Below are 21,192 nucleotides of genomic sequence, written 5' to 3'. Positions count from 1 at the left end.
CGTCAGGAACCCGATCCGACCTACTCCTCCTCTCTGTAACCACCCACTGCACTCCTCACGATTTCAAGACCAACAACAAGCGACATCCCGTATAGGATATTGTCTCTCAAGACCCCGCGGCGAGACCTCATATATAGGGGAACCTCCACACCAACATCGATCCATCCTTCCCCGCATCCGTCTTACAACAACTCTACCCCGATCGAATAGTCGTCCGAACACCCCGCGCAACCGACAAGATGAGCAGCCCACGCAGAAGAATCGAGACTGATGTAAGTCTACGACGCTACTGAAGTCTTTGTATGATAATGGTGCAGCAAGCTCACACCTTTGTCTTTTGTCTAGGTCATGAAGTAACGGCGCCCCGAGTCACACCATACCTTTGATAGCTCGCTAACCTGACGCAGGATGTGTGATTTGCCGACCGACCACCTCCTGCTTGATATACTGACCTTTGTAGGTTGATGAGTGACTATGAGGTTACTCTGGTGAACGACAACAGTACGTTGCCTCCCTAACCCATATTCAGAGCTGTTGCGACTAACACCACGTCAAGTGTAAGACTTAGACCCGTTCGACGACATCCTCCGATCCTAACCCCACTACCTAGGCAAGAGTTCTACGTTAGATTTAAGGGCCCTACCGAGAGTCAGTCCAACCAATACCGATGTATTAGTTTATTATGCTGATTCTCTGTAGCTCCATTCGAAGGCGGCGTCTGGAAGGTCCATGTCGAGCTTCCTGACCAGTACCCCTATAAGTCACCGAGTATCGGATTCGTGAATCGCATTTTCCACCCCAACATCGACGAGCTGTGAGTAGAGAACGTCCGACCGAGATACATATGGACGAACAAGTGGTATGGGAGGGAGCAAAATAGAGCAAGGGGCTGATCTGTGAAATGGCTTAGGTCGGGCTCCGTCTGCCTGGATGTCATCAACCAGACTTGGTCGCCCATGTTCGACATGATCAACATCTTCGAGGTCTTCTTGCCCCAACTTCTTCGATACCCGAACCCGACGGACCCCCTGAACGGCGAGGCGGCTGCCCTGATGATAAGAGAACCCAAGAGCTACGACGCTAAGGTCAAGGGTGCGTCGACGCAATAGAAGGCAAAAAGGGGTCAAGATAGCTTGCTAACGAGGGCTTAGAGTACGTCCAAAAGTACGCAAGTAAAGATGCTGCCGACGAAGCCGGCGCCGAGAGCGAAGACGACGACGACATGTCGTCCGTTGGCAGTTTCGGCGACGATGATGAGGAACCCGCCGGCCGCCTTGACGATGTATGAAGCGCACTCGGGAACTTTGAGGGAAACACGGCTAGAGAGAGAATTCATGGAAATGGCGTCGCAGGAGACTTATATCCCCCGGGTTGTGATTGGACTTGGCATTCTTGAACCCTCCTCAACGTGGTCCTGCTGAGGGGCACTTAGTGTTCCCTCACCAGCGAACAGCAGCGAGGCCAGGATTCTACCATCTTTGTGTTTAAGGGACTAGGAAAGGGTATTTTTATGGGAATCAGCTTTGGAGTTTTCACATGAGACAATCGCGGATAGGATGGGGGTTTGATTATGATGATGACCATTGCTCACGAGGAGAGCTGCTAAAGACCGATGGGGACGATATGGGCGTGCGCAGCATACATACCACCCCAGATTGGATTCCAATTTGTTCGATCAACTCGTACCAGTGGCTCTAGGAGCTATATTAGGTAGTCGGTAACAGTCATGCAAACAGCAATAACTGCCCTCTGTGACTCCAAGTGGCGTGTTATGGGTGTGTCCTGAGTACGATGTGAGGGCGCATCGTCAAGAATATGTGCCAAACTGCACCTGAGATACGGCTGATGATGGTGTAGATGAGCTTGTTGAAGGTTCACATTCTGGTAATCCTCAACCGAGGATGCACCCTCAAGTTGATCTATGTAAACCAAAAAGAAAAAACTTCTGTAGTAAAAATACAATGACGCCAATATAAATGTCCGGGGTATCTCTGCTCTAAATCATATCCGTTAAAACGCCACACAAACCAACCAAAGGCGCTCCTCGCACAATCAAAGTTCAATCCGAATCAGAATCGTACGCCACAAGCGACTTGGACGAAGGCGTGCCCTGCTCGGGCTCCGTGGTCTTCGGCAACTCCTGTTTCTGCTGCGCACCACCACCACCACCACCGCCGCCGCCGCCGCCGTCCTCACCACGCTTCCTCTTCAGCCCCGGGATCCTCGGCGCCGACGGCCTCTCCGCCGCCCCCTTGGTCTCGACCAGGAACGGATCCCTCGCCATGCGCGTGTTCCCGACAATCTCGGAGACGATGGTCTCCCTCCTCTTGGAAGCGAGAACTTGGGCTTTGGGTGTTCCCCTGGGCAGCAGCGCCGCTTTGCCAGCCGTCGTCGTCGTAGACTTGCCGTCCTTGACCGAGGCAGAAGGCCCAGGCGAAGGAGACGACGGCGCAAAAAGCGGCTTCGCGAAAGCCTTCAGCCCCGCCTCGTCAACCCCCTCCCCGACGCCCCCAAACTCAACCAGCCTCGCCCGCCGCGCATCCTCCTCCGTCGCAGGCACGAGCTCGATCCCCAAACTCGTCTTATCCTTCAGCGCCTCGCCCGCCGCGGCCTCCCTCTCGCGCCGGTGCCGTCCCGCGCGGAACGTCGCGCGAAGCGCCTTGTTGCGCGTGTACGGATCGTCCCAAGCTCTGTCGGCAGCGTCCTGTAGCTCGTCGATGCGCTCCGTCGCCCGCGCGAGGTGTTGCCGGTCCTCGATGGTTTTCTCCAGGGAAGCGAAGGCGTTGCCGCGGAGCTTCTCGCGTTCTTCTCCGGTGAGGATGGCCGTCTCCCCTTCCCGCGGCGCCCTCCCCTCCTCGCCCGTGTCGCGCTTCTTGGCGCCCGAGACGACGACGTAGGCCGTGTTCTTGGGGTCCGTGTGGATCTCGATCCAGCCGCCGCAGTCGGCGTGCTTCATGCGGAACTGCCATACCGCCGTCGAAAAGTAGGACCCGACGCGCTTCTTCTCGGCGTTGAACCGGACGCCCTGGCCGACGATGGTGGGTTTCGGGCAGGTGGAGCACCAGATGGCGAAGGGCATCTCGAAGCGGACGACGAGGGTTCCTGATTTGGAGGCGCGGGCGCCGAGGGGGTGTTTGCGGGCGAGGGCGTTGCCTGTCGTCGTGCCTTCGTGTTCGGGCGGGACGTAGCGTCCCATGTTGAAGCCTTGCATTTTGGGCGAGGTTGAGGGGGGGTGGGGGGGTTTGCGATAGAAGTTTCGAAGGAAGAGAGGTTCGTGGGAAGTTCGGCTGGTCGTGTTGGTTGTGATCGTGATCGCGAACGGCCCGCGACGGTGTTCTTTCGGCGGAGTTGGTTCTTGGGAAAGTCGCGGCGGAGAAGGGTTCCGGCGGGACGGGAAATCCCAGGCTTGTAGGAGTCGAAAGGTGGGATTTCGGAGATGGTGGGGGTTCTTGTTGCGCCGCTGCCTTGGACATTTGGCGCCGGTTGTAGCGGGGCACCGGGGGGGCAGCGGGATTACGTAATGAGACCTGCTCGGGAATTCCACAGTACCTTCACAAAATGCCGTCGTTGGCCTCACTTTGACTTATACGTCGAGATCTATGCTAAATGTTCTCAATTACTCTACCGGTAGTTTTTGAATTCGTTTCTGTTGAGAATTATATACAAATGGACCTACGTGTGCCGGTTAGCCGTCTCAAGTAGCATCATCACGCAGTGCCAGCTGCACCTTACACTCAAAGTGGTCATCACAGTCGTGATTGGGGGGTTCACAGTCACGCAGGACCGGCAGGCTGCGAGCCGCGATACTGGCCTCTTTCTTGTTTCGAACTCTTGCCTAAGGCCGATAATTACCGCTGTTAATCACGACGTAAGATGTTTGACTTTTCGTTGCCAGTCGTTAAGGCGAGGCTGATGGCTACCATGTCACCATCGATTGCGTGATTTCGGTTGAGTGCGTGTCTGGATACTTGAGGGTGCTGGTTTCGCCGTTTGAGGCTCATGGAACCCCATGCTTTCTCTCATCAGCTTGATGCATGCGGCTCACGGCATTTCGTTTCCATCTCTCTTCAACAGGCGTACCCAAATGTTACTAAAAAGGTGAGATTCACCACCGTTTAGCCTGACCGACTAGGCGAGACGTCAAGGTACCGTAACACGGTAGCAAGCACTCAAGGTGTGTAGGCTTAAACCATCGCAAGACATCAAGGTATATATGATTTCATCAAAAAAGCTCTGCAATCTATGCTAATATGTAAGGCAAGGTATGGATCGCTCAACCTCCAAAAAACGATGCTACGACTTTCGTCCCGCTCAAAGATAATGGATGGTATATATCCCTCCCGAGTGTTTTGCGCCGAAACCGAGTGGATCGCGTTGGGTTCCCCTTCTCGCATCATCGATCCCGAGCAAAGAGTAAAACAAAAATTCCGAAATATCATCAATATGAGGTCGTGGACGGCGGCCATCACTCTCTTTCCAACTTTCTGACATAGCCTTCGCGAGGCCCGCCGCCCATCAACCAGTGGTATCCTGCAGATCATGATGCAATCCCAAAATCCTCCAAAAGAAAAGCTCCGTTCTCGTGGATGGCATCTCCCGCTTGAGCGAGTCTTCGTCTCTTCATGTTGTCATTATTCTCCCCTTTACAACTTTAGCGATGGTCCATTTATCGCCGCTGCAGTCTACACTCTTCATTCGGCCAAGCCTGCCATACCCGACGTCGGGGCGAATGTCTCGTACATCTCGTCATCGCTGCTGTCCACACTGAGGGGGCTCTGAGCATTGCTCACATCGGCGCTTGGCAGTCCGCTAAATCCTCCTAGACTCATCGTTGCTGGCGCGCTCTGTCCAAGAGAAAGCAAGCCATTGTTAGCAAAGCTGCTACTAATGCTTCCAAGTCCGATATCCACCACACTTCCGCTGCGGCTCATTGAAGGCTTCTCAGGAAGTTTCTTGAGCAGGCCTGTCGAAATATCGAGCATCGTCATGGCAAACATGGTGAGACCTTTGCCTTCGCCAGGCTTCGAGCTCACGGATAACGTCCAGCGGTATTCGCCCAAGCGCCTACGGTACCAATCGGCTTCCTCTCGTCCTGGGGATGTCGCCCACAGAAGCGAACCAAATGTGCCGATGAGGGCAAAGTTGGTCTTGGACGCAAAGTACCAGAAGGAGCGAAGGTGCGAGGTGTTCAAACGGTTGACAAAATCCATTGCGGAAATAAGACGAGTCTTGGCCGCGCTTCGGCAAATGTGCTGAACATAGGAATCGACAGCCGACCCGGTGGCTTCGAGCGAACGAATGATACGGCGATGCAATGTGATTTCGGCGGCGAAGTAAGCAAGGTGAAGATATCCGATGCTTGACAAACGACCTGGCGGGGCAGAGATTGACGAATACGTGCTGTCCATGCGAATGGCCGCTGGCAAACTGGCATACCATTCCTTGAGCTTCAGTTGTATGGGCTTCGCCATGCCCAAAACCAGATGCGTGCCTTGTCCACCGGCGTTGGTGACGTTTTGCATGGCCTGCAATGAATAGAAGGTATCGAGAATCTCGGCAAGAATCTGCGACAATTGTACCATTTGACCAAACAATGTACGACCGCGTTCGATATCCAATTTCTCCTCCACGTCCTTCTCGTCCCACTCGACATCGGGAAAGTCATGATCCGTAAGCGGTTGGACACCCCAGTTGGTGGAGAAAATGTGCGAAGGCCGCCCATGAACGAGCGAACCCCATTTGTCCTGCATATACAAAGCCCAGGCGAGGCGTTTCCGCAATCCCTTCTCCCAAGGTGGGATTTTCCAGTGCGTACAGTCGAGGTGAAGGCCAAGTTCCTGGGCGGTGGCGACGAGCTGAGCAGTCGGAGCCCACTGGTCGCCTTCGGGTCGCTGGGAGAGAAGGAGACCGGCCTGGATGGTGGACAATTTCGGGCGATAAATTGCGTCGGCAAGAGTTGTCCGGATCATCCGCTCGAGGTTGGGAATGTTGGGTCGAGGGACTTGCGCGAGCTCTTCATCGTGCTCCCACCAGTTGATGGCAAACAGGTAAACAGCAGCTAGTAGACAAGGCGAAAATTCGCGGTAACTGCGCTCGTACTTTTCAAGGAAGACGGTCTTCTGAATAATCGGGAAGGCGGGGTGAACGATGCGGAAGTACAAGTCTACTAGTTTGCGACCATGTGGCCGCACGAGACCCTCAATCTCCTCGATATCCTCGAGGATATGCTCGTGGCCGGGGGTGTTGGAATCTGGTAGTAGCAGGAACGTGTCATCGTCACTGACCTTCCGCAGAGTGCCGCGCGCCAGTAGACTCTCATCTTGAGGGTTAAATGGTGACAGGTTGATGAGAGAAGGCTCGAAGTCGGTCGTCGGGCCTATGTACTGGCTGTAGCGATCATTTTGGAGACCCAGCGTCCGCTTGAGCAGAGTCGGGCCTCCGACATTCGCCATGTCTTCAAGAAAAGAGCTGCTTCCCGTGGTGCTGGAGAGGCTTGGTTGATGTTGCCTTCGCCTTCTGATATCGGCTCTAGCTGGTGAACTAATGGACCAATCACGTGTCAGAGATTAAGGTTCGTTATCGGACGTGCCCCCCTGACCGCGGCGTGCCCCCATGGCTGCCCAAGAAACATCAAACGGGCGCAAAATGCAAGCTCAAGCGGAAGCGAGCCAGGCTGGCGGGGAGGGAGCAGTAGGGGGACGGACTCGCCAATGTGGTTAAGGAGGGAGGAGGGGGAAATAGGCGGGGAGTAGTAGCAATGTGAGAGTGAGTATTGGTAGGAGAGGGGAGTGAGAAAGAAAGCATGAGAAGAGGGGGAAATTGAGCAGACTGACCTTCTTTTACCACTGTCGTCAAAGTCACCGTTCAGCTTGCGTTTCCTTGGCTGGGGGCTGTTGAGCAAGGAACAATCGGATCCGCTAGCCTGGCAAGGTATGCAGCTATCTTCGTCTTCGCTCACGATACACTTGACCCTAGATCGTTGGCAGGATTCGCATGGGCTGAGTGAACGTGTGGTATATGAGCCAACAGACTCTGCGATTTCCCGTCCAGGCATGCTGCCGCCGCGGAAAAGTTCGAGGTTCGTGAATGCCTCTTGCAGATAAGAGTTCTGGCGGCGGGGAGGTTTTGGTGCAATGGCGATGGGAGCCGTCCTGGTGACGGCACTTGGGTTGGACATGATGGATAGGTAATGCGCGGCAGTAGAGACAATGCTATGTATATACAGGCAGGGCTGGGCCGAAGCAGGGGAAGCAGACGGGCGGACGGACCCGGTTCGTCAAGTCGGGGTCCCGGGGCCCTTGTCTGGAGATTGGGGAAATGAAGCGGGCGTGAATTTACTCCCTAGGGTTAACCGGAGATATGACAACGGTGATAGGACGATAGGCTTCGTCAAAGGCCAAGGAAGCAGACGGGAGAGGCTGGCACACACTCCCCGGGATGGAAGCTGGTTCAAAGGAGCCCCACGGCGTGCAGCAGATGGGATGGGATGCGAAGCAAGTGATGCAATGTCGCTCGTTGGCTTGATCCTGGTGCTGGTCCTAGGTCTGGGCCGCCACTCGAGATCGACGGCAGAGGAATAAGAATATCTGTGGTCGAGTTGACGTGAGATTTGAGAATTGTGTGCGTAGCACCAATGCAGGATCCGCCAAATGAGATTGGCTGGTGAGCGGTAATTCGATCTTGATGAATTCCTATGGGTGAGCCTGTGTTGTAACACGAAACAGCAGACGGGCCACCACAGGGACTGGACTGATAACGCTACGGTGCGCCGAGGCCGGTTGAGATAAGACGGGCTTGTTGGAACCCTGGGAGGCGGCAGCGGGCAAAGATGATCAGGTACACCAGCAGACGGACAACGGCCGGTAGCGATTGCGAAGTTTGGCGTGAGATGAACGGGGCCCAGAATGCTTCAAGGCTAGACGAGGTGGAACAAAGACACGAGAAGATTGTGCTTCCAAGAGCTACCTAGCAAGAGGCTGATAGGTATCCGTCCGAGTAGTGAGGCGCGTTGTGTCGCGTGCGTGCGAGGGGTACAAGATAAGGCGACAACGGGAATTGGGAACGGGATACTCTGTAAAAGGTAGGCGTTCCAAGTTCCAGAGACTCGAGAAGAGGTACTTCTCTAGGTATGTGTTGAGTTTGAGTGGTTCCTCGTCAAGATCTGGGGTGGGATGTAGAAAGTCCGAGGGGGCGCGGTGCGGTCGCGGCTTCAAGTTTCTTTGGGGAAAGGCAAAGATAAGGTAGCGTGCGCCGCAGGACAGGAGTGGCCAAGGCGGAACGATTTGCGCCCGTTTTTGGTGATGGAATTGTAATGGTGGTTGTACTTTTTTGGGGGGGTGCGGTGCGGATGCAGGGCCGGAATTGGGGCCCGGGACTGGGAAGTAATCCAAACTTGGGATTGGATGGGTTGGATGAATGGGGTTTTGATGGATCGATATCGGTGGACTCTCAAGTGACGATGGCGGCAAGGATGAGATAAGCCTTGCTTATCGGTGTCATTGGGTCCCAGAGGCGGAGGAGAAAAGTATATGTAAGAGAGCAATGTCCAATGTCTCTAATGGCGCTTCAAGTATCCATTAATGGATGTGCCGGTGCACCAGGACGTCCTTGATCTTGGATCTTCGTTCTTATCCCTGGGTTCCTTGGAGAGCGTCCAGTTTGGGGGTTGGCCGTTTTTGTTGGAGACGGAGAAATAATTAAATTTTATGGGGATTGGGTGGCGAGAACGATGGATGGATGGGGTGAGCAGATGAGGAGGAGGATAGAAGAGGAGAGGGAGGGAGGGAGAGAGTAGGAAGAGGGAAAAGAAGAGAGAGGGAAAAGAGAGAAGGAGAAGGAAAAGAAAAAGCCAAGGTGGTTAAGGTAAAGAGCACACCTACTCCAGTCCAGTACTCCGTAAGGTAAAGAAAGGTCAGGTATGGATGGATGGATGCGCAAGGGGAAAGAGAGGAAAACCACAGTAAGAAGAAGGAGGAACCTGACAAGATGGGATTTGCAAGCTCCTTCTCCTTCTCTCTTTCTCCTCCCACCTTTACGAATACTCATTCTATTACCGGCCCAACCACGTAAAAAATGAATAACAGAATGTAGGTGAGAGAGATATGGTACCCAAACACTGACACGCCCAGGGGACTTCAAATGCCGGGTGAAGGTTTTTTTTTCTTTTTTTTTCTTCTTGCTGTTCTTTTTTTACACTGCCGCTGCCCCTCGTACAGTGGTTCACTTTTTTCGATCAATCTTTGATCGACAGTGTTGCGGTTCCTCAAACCCGCAAGGACAGACAGAGAGAGACATACTAAAACAGAACGCCGCTTGACACAGGATCTGCCGTGAGAGAGGAGCACAGTCAGGATTGGATGGGGCTCCAACCAGGAAGGGTCAAAGTTCCTGACCGCCGGCGGCCTACTGCAAAGATGTCAGGCAGGCCCGGCCAAAGTCTCTTACTCTACCCCTTCACTATGAATGGCACGTCTCGGGTCGGTGGAGGGAAGAAGCAGGAGGGTGTATTGGAAGAGGAGGCGCGGCAGTATCTGACTGGCCGGCGGGCGTTGGTCTCAATGGTCCGACTGACGGACCAAGCGGCCGAAAAAGACATCGAGAAAGAATGGTCCAAACCTTGGTTTGATGGAGTATGGGGATCAAGATGGAGACAAGAGCATGGGCAAGGACATGTCGACTGAGATGGGACGGGACGGGATGGCATGGGATGGAATGGGACGGACACCCTCCTGGCGTCTCTTTTGCCTCTAACTCTCTTACCGCACCGCAGTGCAGTCTTCTTCTGCAGCCTGGTGCCTGCCTTGCCCTCACCGACACGAAAAGATGTGCAAAGCGGCAGCTGCAAATGCAATACCTGAGGAGACAGGCATAGGCATGGCTTGGCATAAAAAAAAAAGTCTCAATGAGACGAGCAGGAGAGAGAGCGAGAGACTTTGTCCGTGTCAGTGAAAAATGACATGGGGAACTCCCGGCTAACGAACCAAAGTCAAGAAACAGGGCAAATGGGAAAAAAACATAAAGAGAACAGGGTAGGTAGGCCCGGGGCTGTGCTTTTCTAACATCCACGCCCAAGATACGCGGGGGGTGTAAGTGTCGGATCGGTTGTTGAACAAAGCCAAGCCAGAGACCACCCAATTACGGAGGAATGAATTACCTTGCGGCTCGCCAGGAATCGAACGACGAGGCGCGCGTCGATGCGGCGGTCGATAGTAAGGTAGACAAGAGGGCGCAAAAGGTAAGAAAGTGTGGTAAGAGAAATAGACGTCGGGTGAACAATAAGAAAGTGACCAAGTGATCTATCGCTCAAAGACGAGACCAGGGTACGGTGAAGCACTTGGAGACGTCAAGGCATGTTAGCCGAGCAGGTCTAGCCTCTACGCAGTAGGTCTAGGTGACATATTGAACATTTGATAGCGATTACGTCGTACCAGGAGCATCAGCACTCCGTAGAGGCCACCGGGGATTTGAATGGTAGCAGGGAAGTGTGCTTGAAGGCGCGAGGCTAAAAAGGCCGCCAGGGCCGTTTTCGTTGCATTCCGCGTGAAAAGAAGAAAGGTGGACAATGGAGAATAGGTATGGAGGACTCTCCGACTCACAAACTTTGGTCGTGGTGACTTTGGTGATGGTCACAGCCTGGTGGCCGGATGGGAACTTTGAAGGATAATTCTCCACAAAAGCACATGGCAAAGCGTGCGACTTGTCGACCCTTCGGCCCTGTCTGGCACGATGACTGGGTCGTCGTTGCTGGGAATGGCATGGGGGAAGGGAAGTGATGGTGTCGATGGAGGGACGGAAAGATAAAGCACGAGACATTTGGGAGGGGAGATGGGCGCCGCCTTATCTCTGTCCATTCCGGGGCAGGCGTTCTAGAAAGATGCTACGAGACAGAAATACATAATGGCAAATGGGCAAATCACGGCTCATATATTTCATCTTGTCTTTTGGGGCCCTTGGGGTTTCCTCAAGCTTCAGGAGCAGCTCCATAGTGTAACCCCGTCACTCCGTCACTCCGTACCCGTGCCTACATTGCAAGGTGGGAGGGTACATGCTTCCCAAGACTCCGTAAGGTACCTAAAGTATGGAAGGTAAGGAACTCCAAGGACTCCAAGGTGGTGGTTGCTGCACGATCCGAGTCGGCGGTACTCGGGCGGAACATGGGGCCCCACCATTGACTACTGCCATTCTGCAGCTCACTCGCCGCTTCTTGCCTCGACCGGCGCTTGTAGCGCAGACGTACATTCCTTCCTGCGTAGACCTGGAGACTGGAGTGAAGTGCCCTAGGCCTGGTGCCCCACCCCTTTAGCGAAGTGGCTCCCATTACCTTATAGAAAGTCCGGTACCACCCGTTTCGGGTCTAGCGCGGCAATACCCATAACGTAATTCTCGAATATTGCCGAGTCAGAACTCGACGACGACCAAGGTCTCTTTGGCCCATCGTCCCAACTTCAACCTCCTCTTCAACCGGCATCTCACGCGCGCGCAAGCAACGCCCATTCACCACCTAGCTATGCGGCACCGCAGTACTTCCTACACCTGCACGGCGCTGACCGCAGCCAAATGTCGAGTCGCAAGCAGCCCGGCTGCACGCAACTGCACAACCAGCAACACCTCAGGAGACCCGCTGCTCTATCTGGAAGAGGGATAAACCTGCGACGCAACATCTACCAGGGGACCACCATCAACAGCATCATCCCTCATCCTAGAATCCGGAAGCTGCTAAGATATGCAGCCCATCATCAAGTTTGAGCGGGCAAAGAAGCGGATTCACCTCCTCCCGCTTTGCTCTCCCACTCACCACCAGGTCATTATTAGCCTGCCGTTGTTCGGAACCATCAAGTCAAGCCACCACGCCAGCCATCAAGCGGACCAGCCCATGCCATGACACGGATCCAAATTATTACCTACAACTCAACCCACGGCCAAGGGATCGATCGTCCAACGATGACACAAATCACGGGCTGTCGTGTGCCGCCCCGAATCACCGCCGTTCCGCCGTTGCGCTTCAGGGTCCTTTCAACCCATCCCGCCCCTGTCATGTCACGCTTTCCCCGTTGGGACTCTTTGTCACTGTCTCCATCGATTCCAATCTCCATGCCGCCGGTCTAGACGACGTCTCCTCCCTCCGGCATGCTAGGTAGGAGGAGTCGATGCGAAAGACCATCCGCGCCTGTTCCGGTCACGCCCGATGAGCAAGGGACCTTGCCAGTCCCTGAACCTGAAGTGCGCCCTCTACTGTTATGTCACGGCCCCAATTTCCAAACCGGCATCGAAGAACTTGGATACTCTAATCAAAGACCTCACAACTCACCACTCTTCAAATAAGCCAAAGTCCAGATCTGGTGGACCGTGGACCAGCCTCAGTTCCTGGTAACGCGGGGTTGCGGGGCAATTGGCCTCCTGCGAATCATCGTCCCTGTTTCGCTGCTCATCATACCAACCATGCCAATCTCAAATGGACGTCGATTTATCCCACCCTCGGCACGAAAGAAACCGCCATTTGAGGAATCAGGGCCAGAGAAAAACCCACACACCACCACGACCGAATATCATCTTGGCCCAACCCACAGCATGTGTTCTACGGTCATCTTACCGCCGCCAGCAGTCGGCCAAACTGACACCTCCAAACAACTCGCTACTTGAGAGGACACCTTTAACCGCCATCCCCTGCCCGTCAAACGTCGAAATGCCACGTCGGCTCACCTGCCGAAAAAGGCCCCCAAAGGCTCTCGTGCTCTACCATCTTCTGACGTTTTTCGACAAATGACCTTGAAACTCGACAACTTAATTGACTCTTCTTCCCGCCTTCTCCTGCGGGAGACCCCCACGAATCCCTGCATGTCACGCCTTCCGACCGCCTCGCCTCAACAATCAGCAAGCCATAAACCTTCCCGAGAGACACATCCCTCGTGGGTGGGGGGGTAACTTCATGTGTTGTGCGACATCGTGAACGCACACAGGTACCACTCACACAGCTCTAACCTAACAGGGGTTCATATAATCGCCCAGCTACTACTTACGTCATTGAGTTCCTAATCCCGCTAGTTTCACGATGCCAGCCCGGCGTCTCTATCGCTAGCGTTCCCGGTGGCCGTCGGCTCCGACCAGGTATAAATTGAATCGACAACTGCCTATTCAACCCAAGTGGCGAATCTTGCCCGGTGAAGATATACCCGAAGTCTGTATTTCGGTCCGAGGCCATGATGGAACAGTGACACACCTCCACGTCCGCAACGGCTCGATTGCATGTGAAACGGCGTTAATGATATATCTGTACCTTATTCTCGTGGTTTCTCCGCGATCCTCACGACCTGCTGCATTTATAGACTCCACATTCTTCACGTGCTTTGAGCCGAAAAGTCCTATTACCCCGCGGAGACGAAAACGCAAAGTTGCGGTAGTTCTGTCACTAGAAGTCTACAGGTTTCCATACAAAGTCTTTTCGAAACAAAAATGCTGCATCGACCGATTGAAAGAGGATGTCACGCCTGGGTGTTTGCAAGCGCCAGACGAGGCAACGGCGGCAAACTGGACGAGTTTCACCGCTCTCCCAAAAAGCACCAAAGCCGAACCAAACCGGTCAACCGCAACATTCGAGACAGCATGCGTCTAGTTCAACTTGGGAATTCGATTGGTCATTGATTCCTGTGATGCGACGAAGGCAGACTGGGCATAGTTGACCGACTCTGCTCTGCCTCGAATGGTCTAGAGCTGTATCGCCGGGCCACTGCAGAGGAGAGTGTGGCTCTGGGTGTTGATTGACGGTTTCCCGCCCTCCGCCCTCCACTTTCCGACATCATACTGTGATGGCATACTTGCTGATCATTATAGGTCAGAAGGTCGCGGCCCGACGATCTCGAACCGATGGGAATAGTCTTGGGTACGGATGTTGGACCGTCTTTCCTACAACTCAGTATGTCGGTTCGACATTTTACGTTTCTCATGGATTTATCCGTTCTTTGCACCGAATGCACTCGCCAGATCATCGCGGTTTAGACACACAAGGCCAGTCGTACTTACTGGTCTTGCACGAGTCTTGCGTATTCTCAAGTATTATGAGGGTCTCCTCGTAGATCTTCGCTCCTTCCGCCGACGGAGCTCCGCCTGGGAGACTCATGTGAAACCCTCCCATCGTTACAAACCCCAACTTTCCATAGAGCGGCACAGCGTCCGTCGTGCTTTGAAGGAATACCGGGAGCCCCTCAGCTCTGGCGGCCTCCGTAGCGGCATGTATCAGAGCTTTCCCCGCGCCGCGGCCTCGGAAGCGGTAGTCAGTGCACAAGAACGTCGAATAAAGAGCCGGGCATCTCCGCCGGGCCCGGGTCCGCCGCCGTCGGTGGTGTCCGGTGCCGGCGGAGAGAGAACGCCCATGAGATGTCAGCAACTAGAAGATTTGGGGCTTTGAACGTTCAACGCCAACGTCGTTGGCAAAGTGGACACGGGTAACAGGTGTAACGTGGGAACCGCGATGGGAATCAAAGGGAAAACTGTGGTTCCCGCTGCGGCGCTGTCCCCGCCGTTCCGTGGAGAGATGTCACCGAAATGACATTCTGGAATTCGACAAAAGGCGATGCCGAGGGAGGAGGAAACCCGCCGAGAACTGTCTGGGATCAGAGTTTCTTGGGGGGGGAGCATCCCCGGGGAGGAGAGAGACTCCGAGTCTTTGAGGGTCTTCGCTGTCTGATGCGTTTCCCCACCGGGCCAAACCCCCCACCGGGCAAGCACCGACCTCGGAGCCGACTCAGACAGCGCCAGCCAGGAAGTGTGAGGTTTGCGGATAAGGGAAATACGGCACCGGCGCAGCTAACATAGTCGGCGGAAAGCCGGGAACAGGCAACTGGGATGGGGGAAACTGCCGATACAGGTAGGTGGATGAGGAATTGACCACACCCCCCCTCGCGCGACATTTCCCGAAAATTTCACGTAATGGGAAATACCGGGATGGTGGAGTGGTTGAAGAAGATGTTGGGCTAAGAACAGCGGTTGAATCATGAATGGAGCGGCAGAAGGGAATGGAAGGGGGGGACAAAAAATAACAACAACCAAATTGTCAGAGAAAAAGAAAGGACCGAAAGGCAAGAGTGGACGAGTAATAATAAAAAAGATATTTGAAAGGTGTAGGGCACTCACGGAGAAAAGGCCGCGAGCCCATGGCTTCCCGACGTGCTTTTGATGCGGCGGTCGCGTAGGCGGTGAGGTATTCTCGGTTCGCTGAAGCGGGCCACTCTTCGTCTTCGCTTTCGTCGTCGTCGCTGTTCTCGTGCTTGGAGTCCTCCGCTGTTGCCCCTACTATGGTTCCTTCTCCGACCTCCGCTTTCGATTGTTGATGGCGTTGTTGGTTCCGAGGAGGTTGTTCTTTACTCCCGTCGTCCACCACGCCCGCCTCCGCCGTTGTTGGCAGTATATTGCCCGGCTCTAAGCGTCGTGAGCCGCTGGCGGATGCGGTGGGGGTTTCAATGACACGGCTTCGACTTCCACCTCGACCTCGACGTCGGACGATGTCCCATTTCACGAAGGCGATGACACGTTCACCGTTCCCGGTGCCGGTAGCGTCCTCGGCGTCGGCGTCGGCGTCGGCATCCGCCTCATCCACTACGTCGGGGTCGGAGCTGACGCGCGCCACGAGGATCCGCGGCGTGTCGTGGTCACGGAGGTGATGCAGGGCGTCTTTCACGAGGTGGTCGTGGAGGTCGGCGAGGGAGGCGGGCGTGGGGAATTGCAGGGGCAGGAGGGGGTTCGAGGACATTGATGAGATGTGGATGGAGGCGATTTGAGGGGTTTCGGAAGGTGTTGGGGGGCGGATCGTGAGGGTTGTCATCGTTGATGAGTTGGAGTTTGTGGGTTTATGAGTCTTGGCTGGTGTGGTGTGAGTTGTGTGAGGCGTTGGTGAGTTGGTGTAAGTCGAGTATAAGCCGAGAGTGAGGTGGGTGAAGGTTGAGCAGTATGGTAGGTGTGTGAGATTTGGGAGTGAGTGGTGATCATGGTTGGTTTGCGGTCATGTGATTTGTTTGTGCCTGTGTGCTATGGAGGTTGCTACGAGTGTTACACGCAAGGTAGGGTTCCTTGAGATATATAGGTTCATTGTGCTTGTAGATGTATTGCAAGGACGAGTTAGGACTGTATGAAGAATGAGGCGAGGCTGAACCCGTGAAAGGCTTGGAATGAGGGTATGCCATCGACTTGTGTTGTCTGGCTGGTAGTTGTCTGGCTTACTGGCTCTCCTGTCTTGAGTGCTTGCCTTTCCACCTCATCTTGCTCTCTGATATGCTGTGCCTTTTACCCCTCGAAGGCCCTCTTCAAAATATGTGAGTTTATGCTAGGGGTTATGAGTGTTGAGAAGTATGAGGACTCACTTGATGTGTTTTCGTTACTTGAAGTTTACTATATGCTCCCTCGCTCTGAGCCTCGTTGGCTGATATTGACAGTGGCGATGAACGGAGACAGTATCTTGCGAGTGTTGCTTCTTGTGCTCAACATCAGGCCAAGCGAAAATTTCCAGATTCGGAAAGAAGTCCTGGATAAGTTTGTATGAAGTCCTGGCATTATGTCTAGAGATATTCGTAAGAGGTGGGCTTTTCTACGTATTCAGGTGCCCGGGATGAAGTGAACCATGCATAACGTTCCGGCAAGATTTGGATCAGGTTTATGAGAAAAAGGGGGCAGAATCTTTTGAAGACACGTGAACGTGTGCCTTGAGTTAGCTAGGTACGGCGTGGCATTCGATGCAAACGGTGGCCGAAGCGACGTTCGACGCCATAGGGGCAAACATCCAAAGATGTAATAGTCCTTTACTCGAATGGAGACCAGAGTCACCTGCTTGCGACGAGAATAGCTGGCTTCCAGCAAGCTTCTGGGAACTGTGCATGGGAGGCTTGCTACTGTTGTCAATCCGGAAATCCGAAAGCGCCTCTCGGATGTTAAATGATCTTAGTTGTCAACACTCCAGCTACCTGAGCAAGTCGTTTGACAATCGACCCACTGATGAAATATCCTTTCGCGGGAAACCATGTGTAGATTCGAAGCTGCCATATTTTCCTCAATTCCCATGCGTCGTTCATCTCTGGACGTGAAGATTAAAACTGATTATTGGATTTACTCCCAAGCCGGCTGGCATCCATATGAACCCACCAAGACTAGCTTCGTAGTCTGGCGGCCTCAAGACCATTGTGAACCCGGCGCTATGTCTCCAAGGAACCCTATCATGTCCTTCAGCATATCCTTGGAATAGCAATGGTCTAGCCCATCGTAGGCCTTGAAGTCGACCTCACAGCCCATCGCTCGCAAAACCCTCGCCGCCTCCTGACCGTAGCGTACTGGGACATTATCATCCACGGTCCCATGCCCGAGAAACACAGGTGTCCCCAGGAATGATGGACGCGTCGCTAGCTCCGCTACCGTGATGCCAATCTCGTCCCCCAGAATACGCAATGCTCGTTCCACCGGATCGTGTTCAGACCGATTACCCTCCCAGCTAGTCGTCGAATCGCCGTCAGAGTGCTCAAAGAGACCGTCATCAGAGCCTTCCGACGCCTCATCGTATCGTCCACCCAGTCAATAATCTCCTTCCGCCACGGCCTCGGCCATCACGTCAGCCATGGGCAACATCCCGCACATACCCAGTATACCGCCGAGTGGCGTCCCCCGCCACAACAACAGGCAAACAAGCGCCGCAGCACAGCCTTGACTGAAGCCGCCGAGCACTACCTTATCCGTCCCGCCCAGCCGAATGGCTTCATCTTCCAATAGAGAATGTATGAATAGAACTGTTTCCTTTGCGTGGCCCAGTAGTGTGTCCTCCCAGTCGCCGCTCCCGTCGTACCATTGGTTGATAATGGCCCGTCTGTAAATGGTTGCCCGCGACCGCGGCGCAGTCGGGAAAACGAAGCGCGTATGCGGTAGAAGGTCTCGAAATGTACAAGCATTCAAGCCCGGTGACGTGGTTGAATTATCAAGTGGGACAGACAGAAGCTCCGGCGCAAATAGTTTCGCACTGGAACCTCGGCCGTGTAGGAGGATGATGGTCTGCTGGTGCGGCTGCTTCAGCGGCGGTATGACCATGGGCGGAGGGAAGGTATGTAATGGCAATCGCGGCTCAGATCTGATGCCCAGAGTTTTCTCTGAGTCTACAGCCTCGGCCATTGGTTATGTGTTGACAGGTCAAGTTGTCTTGGGGTTGGGAGGTGAGGGGGGGAGGGGGGAAGAACGGGCGGGTTGAGATGACGTTCGGCGATGGGGCCGGAAGGTATCCACCATGGCCGGAGTGCTTCCCGCGGCCGGCCGACGGATGCGGCTTTGAGACGACGGAATCTGCCCAGTGATTGTACTCGATGGTGTAGCAACCGCGCATTATCATTGCAAATGTTATTTTGTCCTTTCATCTGACGTAGACACACTTTCATTCTTGACGAAGCAGATGTGAAGGTTACGCCGGGACATTGGTTCCAAATGCATCGCCAACGTTTACAAAAACCAATCTTTAGGTCCGGGCATAGCGACAGATATACCATAGCCCGGTGAAGGAATTTGAGGCATATACTAGTCTCTATCGTATCTCTATGCAATCCCGTCACGGTATACTCCCAACCACATTGATATTGGCCTTTTGAAGGTATCAAGAAGAACAACTACCAAGGCATGAAGGTATGCATGACATGAGTACGACTTGTGGTCGAAAGCCACGCTATTGGGGCAACGTAGTCGAAGTCGTCATCCTTATTCCACCAAACAGGAACATATCTAGGTCGAGAAACAGTATCCCAGAGAAATGCTATCTCGATGGAGCCGCTGCGTTGCTAGACAAACGCCGAGCACCCTCATGAACTTGCAACTTATCGTGAGGCACCTTCGTTCTCGGAATTCTCAAGCAAGTAAGTTCTATCGAAGTTCATAGCTCCTCCTCAATGGGATTCGAGATCATCCCTCAGTTGCCGAGGGAGAGAGGGCAGTCCACGGCACGTTTACCAATAATTCAGCTGGACGCAATAGCCTTGGGAGTGTCTCACATGGGCAAGCTGGCGCAACGGGCCTCATGATCGCGAAAAGCACAGCGCTGATACTATTGGAAACGATGTTGTCTGAGGCAGAACTGATCTGTTTACTTGTGAAATTGTAGGGCATGGGTTCGGGCCCAGATGGGATCTCGCCGGCGTAACCCATAACCTCAACAATGAAAATTGAAAACCACCATATCACGGCAATATCATCCGAAAGAATAGGGCATAGCCTGAGCTGAGACTCCATCTTTCTGTGTTCACCAAAAAGACTTTGATCTCGATCACCTGCGATTCTGAGCGACCCTCGGTGTCGTGATTCAATGATTCAAAGGCGAAGCAGACTGCACTGTGGTTTCCACATACTAATTCCGATGCTTAGTGGATTCCGAACCCCAGCGCTTAGAAGTATACAGCAATCCAATTATATCTATCTTGTGTGCTGGCAGCTGTGCCGTCGTCCATGAATGGCCTCAAATCCTGGATGCTCCGTGTATAGGTGAGACGTATAGGCAGCCGCCGCTCAGCCAATGAAGAGTGTCATAAATGAACCGAGTGCTAGCCAGTGAGACGAGGCATATAGATATTGCTCCATGCACCGTCAGATCTATATCACGATAGCTAGCAACAGTCAGAACCTATAATGACAGGCACATCTTTAGCTCTTCCTCCTAGAAGCGGCACGGGAATCCTGTACGGTTTTGAGGGGTCAGAGTAAGCAAAGGAACGGCCATTCAATCCTCGCATACAGATGACTGCATTGTTCTAAATCTACGTTCTGACTGACGATTCTTTTTGGTTGTTCGTTCGTGGGATTGCAATGAAGGATCGTAAGCCCAAGTATCCGTAAGCACCTACAACTTTGGCTGGAATGAGTTATCTGCAGGAAAGCAACATCTGGCCGGACAACTGTGTGCAAGACCATTGGCTACCCATCCAAATTGAACGGCACACGACCCATGGTCCAGGGGTTCAGAGAGGGGAACAGTCGGAGACGCCGTGACTTCAAAAGAAGTCGGGTCCGATGGAAACCTTGACCGCCGTTCTTTCTCCAGTCAAACCCTGGTTGGAGCGCGTGACGAGAATCAAATTTCAAGAGTCATAAGGCTGAGCGAAAGGCCCAAGAATGCAGCTAGACGTCAGTGGACTTTTCAGTATGCGAACCTGGGGGGGCAATTGACAGCGTCGTTCCCGCAGATAGACAACTTTTACGAGGTTTCGCTCGAGATTAGCGAAGGGGTGGCAGAAGCTCCATACCAGCATGGTACGCTTGATGAAGCACTTTTCCCTCTTCGGAGACGGGCGGGCAGCGGCGACAACTATTACTAGGGGCGTGACTGTGGACGGGATGGGGCGGCGGGTACGGCAGACTACAAGAGGCACTCCGCCAAAACACTTTTTTCATATGTTAAAGCAGAAATCGTATTTTACGGTTACCCTACTACCCAGGATAGGGTCTAAACTAGTATAATAACTTATAAATAGAGGTTATAGAAATTTATAGCTTAAGAGATACTTTAATTTTATAATATATTAAACCGTATAATAGTATATAAAATTGCATAATATCGTACCCTAATATAAGAGTTTTTTTTCTTTTTATAACTTTATTATAAAAATAACTACTACTTTTTACCCTCTTATAAATAAAAATTACTCTTTACTTAAGTTATTAAACTAATAGCTCGCTTATAGATATTATAATATAAATTTATAATAACTTTTAATCTCTATATAAAACGTTACTAAACTAATCGACCTTATAATACCTCTTTATAAAACTATTTTAAAACGACTAATTAATAATAATATTTATATAAGCTCTACCCTTTTTATATAATAAAAACGTATAAACGTATAAGTCTCGATATTAATAAAATCTCTTTTTATAGGCTTAAAGGAGTAGGAACGAAGTATTTAATAAATAAAAAAGGAGCTAAAGTAATTATTAATAATTAATATTTTTATTATATTATATAACGTATCCTTTTTTAAAAATAAACTTAATAGTTTTTAAATAACAACTTATATTAACGTTTAAGTTATTAAGAAGTTTATTAAGAAAGTTTAGTTTAATTACTTCTTAACGTTTATTTTATATTAAAATATAATACGATCTATTATTTTATATTTTATAATAAATTAGTAAATTCTTTTAATAAAGTAAATAATATTTCTAATTAATATAAAGAATTTTTATAATATT

The 21,192-nt window shown here is 52.4% G+C and overlaps 7 protein-coding genes across 7 annotated transcripts; 2 read left to right on the top strand and 5 right to left on the bottom strand.

Annotated features, from left to right (window-relative positions):
• Window positions 1-239: 239 nt before the first annotated feature.
• Window positions 240-1,288, top strand: CLUP02_16439 (ubiquitin-conjugating enzyme; the record flags this gene model as incomplete). Its single annotated transcript, XM_049295361.1, has 6 exons — window positions 240-272; window positions 346-353; window positions 461-501; window positions 700-814; window positions 911-1,092; window positions 1,152-1,288. The coding sequence occupies 6 exons, from the start codon at window positions 240-242 to the stop codon at window positions 1,286-1,288; spliced, it is 516 nt and encodes a 171-aa protein (XP_049152508.1).
• A 771-nt stretch (window positions 1,289-2,059) lies between these two features.
• On the bottom strand, window positions 2,060-3,211 carry CLUP02_16438 (uncharacterized protein; the record flags this gene model as incomplete). The annotated part of the gene is made up of 1 exon (XM_049295360.1): window positions 2,060-3,211. One exon carries the CDS (start codon window positions 3,209-3,211, stop codon window positions 2,060-2,062), a length of 1,152 nt encoding a protein of 383 aa, XP_049152507.1.
• Window positions 3,212-4,691: 1,480 nt separating this feature from the next.
• On the bottom strand, window positions 4,692-7,177 carry CLUP02_16437 (fungal specific transcription factor domain-containing protein; the record flags this gene model as incomplete). Its single annotated transcript, XM_049295359.1, has 2 exons — window positions 4,692-6,540; window positions 6,834-7,177. The coding sequence occupies 2 exons, from the start codon at window positions 7,175-7,177 to the stop codon at window positions 4,692-4,694; spliced, it is 2,193 nt and encodes a 730-aa protein (XP_049152506.1).
• Window positions 7,178-7,211: 34 nt separating this feature from the next.
• Window positions 7,212-10,850, bottom strand: CLUP02_16436 (uncharacterized protein; the record flags this gene model as incomplete). The annotated part of the gene is made up of 12 exons (XM_049295358.1): window positions 7,212-7,302; window positions 7,368-7,691; window positions 7,763-7,915; window positions 7,966-8,481; window positions 8,598-8,641; window positions 9,297-9,405; window positions 9,470-9,676; window positions 9,765-9,853; window positions 9,909-9,930; window positions 10,077-10,332; window positions 10,428-10,665; window positions 10,725-10,850. 12 exons carry the CDS (start codon window positions 10,848-10,850, stop codon window positions 7,212-7,214), a joined length of 2,175 nt encoding a protein of 724 aa, XP_049152505.1.
• Window positions 10,851-10,896: 46 nt separating this feature from the next.
• On the top strand, window positions 10,897-14,401 carry CLUP02_16435 (uncharacterized protein; the record flags this gene model as incomplete). The annotated part of the gene is made up of 13 exons (XM_049295357.1): window positions 10,897-11,032; window positions 11,109-11,285; window positions 11,402-11,739; window positions 11,801-11,835; window positions 11,924-12,133; window positions 12,190-12,366; window positions 12,509-12,600; window positions 12,641-12,909; window positions 13,042-13,104; window positions 13,142-13,603; window positions 13,706-13,799; window positions 13,828-13,909; window positions 13,978-14,401. The coding sequence occupies 13 exons, from the start codon at window positions 10,897-10,899 to the stop codon at window positions 14,399-14,401; spliced, it is 2,559 nt and encodes an 852-aa protein (XP_049152504.1).
• Window positions 13,702-15,742, bottom strand: CLUP02_16434 (uncharacterized protein; the record flags this gene model as incomplete). The annotated part of the gene is made up of 3 exons (XM_049295356.1): window positions 13,702-13,814; window positions 14,017-14,253; window positions 15,127-15,742. 3 exons carry the CDS (start codon window positions 15,740-15,742, stop codon window positions 13,702-13,704), a joined length of 966 nt encoding a protein of 321 aa, XP_049152503.1.
• A 1,409-nt stretch (window positions 15,743-17,151) lies between these two features.
• CLUP02_16433 (acyl-protein thioesterase) lies at window positions 17,152-18,135 on the bottom strand (the record flags this gene model as incomplete). Its single annotated transcript, XM_049295355.1, has 2 exons — window positions 17,152-17,516; window positions 17,613-18,135. The coding sequence occupies 2 exons, from the start codon at window positions 18,133-18,135 to the stop codon at window positions 17,152-17,154; spliced, it is 888 nt and encodes a 295-aa protein (XP_049152502.1).
• Between the last annotated feature and the right edge of the window lie 3,057 nt (window positions 18,136-21,192).

This window comes from Colletotrichum lupini, chromosome 9, assembly GCF_023278565.1.
Source record: "Colletotrichum lupini chromosome 9, complete sequence".
NCBI lineage: Eukaryota > Fungi > Ascomycota > Sordariomycetes > Glomerellales > Glomerellaceae > Colletotrichum > Colletotrichum lupini.
The sequence above is the reverse complement of the archived record's forward strand: the minus strand, read 5'-3'. Positions and strand labels throughout refer to the sequence as shown.